Source organism: Antrostomus carolinensis, unplaced genomic scaffold (assembly GCF_000700745.2).
Source record: "Antrostomus carolinensis isolate BGI_N321 unplaced genomic scaffold, ASM70074v2 scaffold18621, whole genome shotgun sequence".
Classification (NCBI taxonomy): domain Eukaryota; kingdom Metazoa; phylum Chordata; class Aves; order Caprimulgiformes; family Caprimulgidae; genus Antrostomus; species Antrostomus carolinensis.
The window spans coordinates 350-8,449 of record NW_010292213.1 but is presented as its reverse complement, the minus strand read 5'-3'; the positions used below and the strand labels follow the sequence as shown (position 1 = coordinate 8,449).

General features: G+C 34.9%; 1 protein-coding gene across 1 annotated transcript in view; it reads left to right on the top strand.

Moving 5' to 3' along the window:
- The window catches only part of LOC114819019 (cadherin-10-like), a gene marked incomplete at both ends in the record, with an annotated part of 11,844 nt that extends 4,750 nt beyond the window's left edge, over positions 1-7,094 (top strand). The window contains 2 exons of the mRNA XM_029087193.1: positions 6,216-6,335; positions 6,897-7,094. Coding sequence (XP_028943026.1) covers positions 6,216-6,335; positions 6,897-7,094 — 318 coding nt within the window. The remainder of the gene's footprint in view (positions 1-6,215; positions 6,336-6,896) is intronic.
- Positions 7,095-8,100: the final 1,006 nt, after the last annotated feature.

Sequence of the window (8,100 nt, the reverse complement as noted above, 5' to 3'; positions counted from 1 at the left end):
ACACATACACAAACACTGCTTTTAAAAATTTCAATCTCCTTAAACCACCCATATAGAGATTTTTTTTTTTTTGTATAAGTATGATTGATGAGTAGTAATAGCAAAATGGGGTGAATAGCAAATGAAAATGCATGGCTTTTTCACTACCAAAGGAAAAAGAGGACCTGCTGCAGAAAGATGGTAATATTGATCAGAAGTCATGCCTTTTATTGGGGGAGACAACACTGGAACAATTCATTTTGTTAATTGGTTCCGATTTTTGTAAAGTTTGTCATCATCTTTTATATCTTCTAGTTATCTTCTCCGTATTTTCACAATACAAGTGATGTTTTACAGATGTTTGATATTTGTTCTTTTTTATCTTTTTTATACTTTAAATCTGATTCAGTCTGCAATGTGACCAGTAACTTGTATTTATGTCTTTGGGGTCTCTGATATGTTATTCTGGGACTGCATTCTTGAGACCTCTAGTATCATCTGGTGCCTGCACTCTCAGTCCCAATACTCACTATCACTCTTTCAAATGGATGGGTTTAATCTTACCTGTATTTTAAGAAGTGTCAAAAATAGTCAACTATTCTGCAGTTTTGCAACTGTATGATCTATTTGTACACATCTGTACTGCAACCACAGTGATGAGATGTTCATATTAACTCTATATGCACTCATCTGCATACCAGAAAGAGGACAGACATGGTAGCATATCATAATATGTAAGTTTACTCATATGCCTCATTGCTTTTAGAGCTACACTGTATAAGGTAGTTAGCAGCTATTAAGAGTTAAGAGCTATTTGGTTTCTCTTCATACATTTTAAGTTTTCATCAAGATTGCGTATTTCATTAATTTCTCTGTTATTTAATAACTTCTGTGTTACTTAATAACTTAGTAAATTGGTAAACTTTTAATCACCAGTATTTCTGTACTGATTCATAAGTGAAGGCTGTTATTACCTCATGTCCTGCTTTCTTCACCAAAAGCATCAAAAGAAGCGCACAAGCAGCAAAAACATGCACGAAGCATCTGTTTGAAATAACTGAGATCTCTGCACCCCTTAGAGTGCAGGGTCTGCTCCATTCTGAAATGCCCTGTACTATAAGGTACTGCAAAGGGGGCCCGGAGTTAAGAAAAAGACGGTTAAGTCTTTATCTACTCCCTCTGCTCCTATCCTTAAGGTATCAAACCATGACGTAGCCATACACAGAAACAGCAGTTTTGGTTTCTTCCTCAGGCTGTGGTATTAGCCAGGTGGATACCTGAGAATGTGGCTATTTCTGTTACCAAATACAGTGTCTTGACAAAGGCCTATAAATTCTTTGTTGTCTTGTTCATCTTTCTTCTGCTGCTCATTAATTGTAGTAAAGGCAGAGATAAATAGGCCAACTTCAGGATCTTGCAGTTAGGTCAATATCCTAGAAGACATCTTGTTCTCCTGAAGCTTTTGTACTGATTACTGTATATTTTATCTTCTTTCACTTTTCTCTTTTCCTTACTTTCAAAGTTTTTGACTCAGAATATTCTTACAGTTCTGATACAATCTTCTGTTCTGTCCATCATATTCTTCACCTATCTATCTCTTCCTGCTCATTCAAAGGTTTCTGTTCAGAGCTGCAGATGAGTCTATTTTCCTCTATACAGCTTTTGCTTATTGGTATCTTTCGGACAAGGTTTCAGAACTTCCTGCTATTTAGAATGGGGTTTTTTATCATCACATACTTTCTTTTATTTGTTGGTGCTTCTCTATGCATCTGTTGTAGCCTATATATTCTCTAATAATTTCTTATCCTTATTCCATCCTGCATCTTCAGTGTTATTTTTACTATCTCTCATGCTCCCGAGCTGGTCTTTTCTGTTTATGAATTAGGGATATCAATGTACGCTTCATAAAATGTAATCTCCCTCTAGGTTTACTTGTAAGCCACAGGTTGGGCATCTCACAGTTAGACTGTCACCTCTACCTTTGGTTATCTTTTTGTCTTTCTCTTCAAACAGCATTTAGAGCTACTATTGTTTGGTTTTCTCCCTAGGCTTTTTGTACACTCCCTCATTAGTGCTGTTCCACCAGTTCCCAGTGCTTAGTCGTTGTTTCCCAGTTATTGTTTTCCAAGACGTTTCTGACATTGACTTATTTGAATACGCAGCCCTTTCCACTTCTCTGTTATTCTTCTACATTAAATAGCTTATTTCAGGGGAGAACACGTGTCATTATTTCCTGTCTTTTCCACTAGAAAGAGCAGAAAATTTCTACTAATTTGGCTTGTTATTTGTATGGGTAATTTACTGTGGGGAGTACTTGCTCTAGTTAAATATCACATAACTCAGTTGCGAGTAAGGAAAAGGAAATATAAGTTTCAAATTCAGCTCTACAACGGATATTCTGTAGGTTCTTTTTCCTAGTTAATTGCCTTCAGTGATTCTTGTCTAATACGTCTACATCATAAATGCATTGTGAGGTCAAAGTCATTAAGACTTGCATGGTGTTTGAAGATGCTTGCAAGGAACACATTACAAAGGGCCAAATATATTAATTACTGTTATAGTACTAGACCCTAGGGAGATTCAAACAATTTAATTAAAATTATGTTAAAATATGCCTTCCAAGAACTAGAATAATCTGACAAATGACTGTTTATTTCTGGGCCTAGCTCACCACCATATAATTCTAGTTTATTGTACAATAAAATTTGCAAGTATACGAGGAGAAAATTGCAGAATTCATAGGTCTTATTAATAACATAGCCGGTGCCGTATTCTCCAGAATATTATCACTGTTTCCTTTATGCACTCCTATGGAGTTCAGATTAGGCTTTAGATCCTGAAGGTCTAAGACTCTTAACAGCTTCATCAGAAGCAATCTGTGCCTATGTAAAAGACACAGCAAGGCCCAGACCAAGCAGTGCTGACTAAGTCACATCCACGCTGTAGTTTTTAAGCCCTGACATGACTGATCATCTTCAGTGCCTTTGGATTTCTGGTCCAGGTTTCAGACCAGAGCACACAATATATTTGTAGTATTAAGAATCTGTGGTCTTCAGTGACTTCAGTGAACTGAAGCAAAGCAAAACAAGCTGATGGTTTGACAGTTGATGTGCACAATATAACTGATACACTGATATACTCCTCCTGTGCACTTCTTGGAATAGTTTCTGCCAGGTTTTTCATAGGAATCACTGATCCCTCAGTGGAAGCCTAGAGAGCATGTCTCTCTTCCTCTTACGAGCAAGGGCCAGGATCAAAGTGGTGACTTCTGTATCCGTATGGCAGGCAGAAGTAGCAATGCCTTTCCACTTTTCCTGCCAGATACCTCATCAGTGGCTGGTCAGCAAAAGCCAAAGAGGTGAGGCAACATTAAAAAAACACAGTTCATCCTTACTGCTTTTGGGTAATGGGGTGTATATTACCCTGAGCACAACCCGTTGAGTAAATTGCACTGTGTGATAGTGAAGAAATTAAGGAGCCTAAGACTCTTCCCATGGACTTTAAAATGAACAGGATCAAATCTACAGTTTCCAAAATCACCCGATTTTATTGGGTGTATATGCAGCCATGCTTATTGCAGCTAGAGAGAAGGATAGCTGTTATGATTTGTTCTGTTTCATGTGTATGTGTATTAAAATAGCATTAATTAATATATTTTATGTGCATTATGACACTCATAACTGAGAAAGCAGTAACTATTATACACATATTACTGCTGTGGTGGTTTCAGTGGGCTAGCACTGGGCTAGCAGCCAACACAGCCATTCCCTCAGGGGACAGGGGAGAGAACTTGGGGCAAGGGTAAGGAAACTCATAGGTTGAGGTAAGAATAATTTAATAAATGAAATAAAAGAAAACTTAAAATAATACTGATATTAAAATAGTAAGTTGCAGTTCCAATAACAAAAATGAAAACATTGGTATGTTATCAGCGTTTCTGTCATAACAAATCCCATGCTGAAAGTAAAACACAGTACTATTCTAGCTAATAAAAAGCTCTGTCCCAGCTAAAAACCAGGAAAATTGCAAATGGAATTTTTTATTATTATTTTAAAGCTATTAAACACATTCCTCAATTTTCTTCCAAATTATCCTGCAAAGGCAATTCTGCACATTTTTTAAACTAAAATGAAATAAAAATCTCATACAATTGACCTATTAATAAAAACTGCTATGTTTGAACATATGAAAGAAATGTGAAAATTATAAACAAGAAATAATTCAGGTATAGGTAACAGAGACAAAATATCACCTTTCATTGGTCTGCAATGTAGACTTTGTTGATTAACATACTGTGATAGATGCCTTGATGATGAATGTTCTCTGTTTTTACAGATATAAAATGCAGGATTTGTAAACTTTACTTGGATAATGCCACGTTGATTGGTATACTTGGTGGTTTGATTTTTTTTCTATTGCATAAGTGTTTGCAGCATTTATGTTACTGAACATTCTTTGTTCTTCTCTTTCTTTTACACAACACCTCTTTGCTATTTCAGAGCAAATATTCTTTCGGAGCACGTATACATTCTAGCACTGCAGTTTGCTGTATACTAGGATGGTCCACGAAGTGCATTTCAGAATCAAGGCAACACTCCTCAGAACTTAAATATATTCAACAAAAAGACCACTGTATGCTTTAACAGAATATTTATATAGACATAAATCTACAAATGGAGTTCAATGTTGCTGGAGATACAAGACATTTGTGAATTGGAAACAGGTCAACTTTTTAGGAAAGTTCTATCACACCTACATTCCTATATTTTAAAGGTGTTCAGATTTTCAGTTTTAGTTCTAGTTTAGATGATCACTAGTGCAATCAGTACAGCTGAAAGTATTCATAATCTTTCTCTTATTTTTTCATTATACTTTTGTAGCAATTTTTGATCTTTTTAAGACTTTATTTTGTGTTTGAGGATTTTTCTGTTAAATCAGTGATCCACTCCATTTTGATATCAGTAATTTTCTTATGAATTCTTCGAGAGGCAAGTATGTTTACAGACTCACTGAAACAAACGTTTCTGTTCTAAAACAGTTGAAAACTGAACATTTCTGAGAACGCACCTCTGATTCAACAGTTAGGCAGGTGCTCATTCCATTGATACTGGTGAGATTGTTCACATGGTTGAACAACTGACTTGTCAAAATATTTGTTGTCATCTTGTGAAATCCCAAAAAACTGAGGAACCTTAGTATTTCCCTGTATTTGCCTTTCTAAGTATGTTAGAATAAATATACAATGTGGTCAAATTACGAGATGGAACAAATAGTTGTGTCAAGGGGCTTGGATTTACAGCTGCTTTATTTGACAATGTTTGGCAGTATTTGGTAGAGGGAAAGAACTGGGAGAAAAGGATAAACAAGTTTATCAGAAGTCTTCTGATCCTTAGAATAGCCTGAGGCTAACCACTTATGTGCACAGGATGATTTATTTTCTATTCCTTGCCTTTTTCACTTCTTTCCTATATACTTAAAATTATATCTGAATTTTATGGAGGTACAATAGGGGAGAACCTTGCTGATACTTTATTTCTCTGGTGGAAGATTTGAACAAGATGTAGAAACTATTTTGATTCAGCAAGAAATGCCAGAGGCAATGGTAAGAAGCTCATGTTTTGAAGGACTAGTATATTCCACTAAAATTTAGAGATGGTCTTTAAGATTCAAAAAGTTTCTGTAGTCTAAATAACCAGCAGATTTCAAAGTCCATATAGCAATATTTATTCTGTTAGTATCTATCTATATTAACACTTAGAAGGTAAGGAAAACTGATGACTAGTTTTTCCCAAGTTCCAGTGATCTATTTAATCATCTTTTTCTGTCATGTTCCTGCATGTTGACATCATTGGCCCAAAAAACCCCCTAATCCGTTCTAGGTAATGGAAAGCAGATATTTATTGTCATAAATACAAATAAGTCTTCTGAAAAGAGGAAGTGACTACATAATTATGAAAATATTGTAGCTGGGTAAGGATAAGAATTCAGCTCAACCATAGCTATTGTTTACCTTTGCTAATTAGATCATAGTCATAGGGAAGTTTAGATTCAATTTACATAGAATGAGATCCTGAAATAGGGAAACATGTACCTGAAGTTCACTAGAAGATCATAAATATATTTGAAAAGTCAAATCAACACTAGCTGAAATCTTTCGAGGCCAGCTGAATGGAAATTGATGTTCTTGAACCTTTACCTAGTACCATGTGAAACTAAGCTGACTTTGGATGTTTCAGGTACTTCTGTGGTGCAAGTTACAGCTACTGATGCCGATGACCCTTCATATGGAAACAGTGCCAGAGTAATTTACAGCATACTTCAGGGACAGCCATACTTCTCTGTGGAACCAGAAACAGGTCAGGAAAATTGTCATTACTTCCATTTATCATAAACCATAGACTTTCTCTTTCATTTTAAAAATTTTAGACAACCTAAAAAATAATTTTAAAATCTACCAGAAATTAAACAATATTTATTGTTTTTCTCCTCATAATTAATAATTCTTATTAAAAAGATAAAAACTTAGACTTATTACAGCTGACACTATGAAGTGTAAGTAACTTTACAGTGGTACTATTGGTAGCTTAAGGATCTGAGTGACAACATTTCTGAAAAAGGCAAGAATAAAGGTTTGTGCCCTAGAACAAATTGTTCTTTTTTTTTGTTAATAACTCTACTTGGACTAATAAAAGGTGTTCTTTCTACTCATAAACCTTGTGCATAGATATCCTGAATAATTTTTAGCATGAAATCTAAACTGGAAAGGGAGTTGTGATGTAGAACTAAGGTTTGTTCAACATATAATGAATACATGAGAAATATATTTCACAGATTAATACAAAAAGATGCAGCAGATTGCCGCACATCAAAAATTAAAGAATTATTAACAAGTTTTGTTTTTCCTTTATTTATTTAAGGCATCATCAGAACTGCTTTGCCAAACATGAACAGAGAGAACAGGGAGCAGTACCAAGTAGTTATCCAGGCAAAGGACATGGGAGGCCAGATGGGTGGATTATCAGGGACCACCACCGTGAACATCACTTTGACTGATGTCAATGACAATCCACCTCGATTCGCCCAGAGTAAGCTGCATTTAATAGTTGCCTTGCACTGTAAGAGCTTCAAACTAAAGAGTTAAGCAATCACCATCTGGTTTAATTTAGAGTAAATCTAGATTATGGGGCACACATGAACAAAAGGCTTATGTACTGATTTATTCACTATTATTAAAGCAGTATATTAAATGTTACAGCATTTGTTTGTTAGGAAAACAGTTACATGGTCAAATATAACTGCAGCAAACCTAGAATACTTTCCAGTAAAATGGGGGGGGCGGGGGGGTGGTAGGTGGACTCATAAGAGCATTAAAGCAATGTTTTTCTTTTCCCTTACCTATTGCTTAAATCCTATATACTCCCCCAACTGGAAAATAAAACATGTAATTCTAGATATACAGAAATGTTTGACTTTTAGTAGTATCTGCTTAAATATTTAATCATGAAGAACGTGGAAAAGAAATTGCTTGAAGGGAATCAAGCAGATTTGTACTTTTCCAGTTACAGTGCTACAAAACCTAATAGAAAATTTCCCAAAGTAAATGGCATTTAACTTTTTTTTTTTTCAGTTTAAGTTTACCAAAGCCTTTTAAAATACTTTTAAACTTCTGATAGTACAGTTATCAAGACTTTGTATCCTCAAACTAAAATATGAAAACATTTTTGGTCTCTATGTAATATGGAAGTATTAAACTATATAACATAAAACTTGTTAAAGGTTAAGCATTTTGAATACCATTGAAGCCTTTTGTGTATACTGAAGTTGTAAAATTTGCAAGATGGCTTGAACATACGTAATAGCTAAAGGATTTAGACTGTCCTCACCACCCATTTTTTCTTCTGTATAACTCTACTGAATCCAGTAGTGACTGATGATCACCCTTCAGCCTCAAAATAACAGAATCAGCTTCAGATTATTCTGATTTTAACATGCTCTTTATGCCACAAATGGTGTGCATAATTTTATTCAATTTAATATTGTAGTTATTATATAAGTGTTTAGCTAAGATGTTTAACAGCATGTGATTTCATATACACACTCTAAATAGAAAAATTATGAACA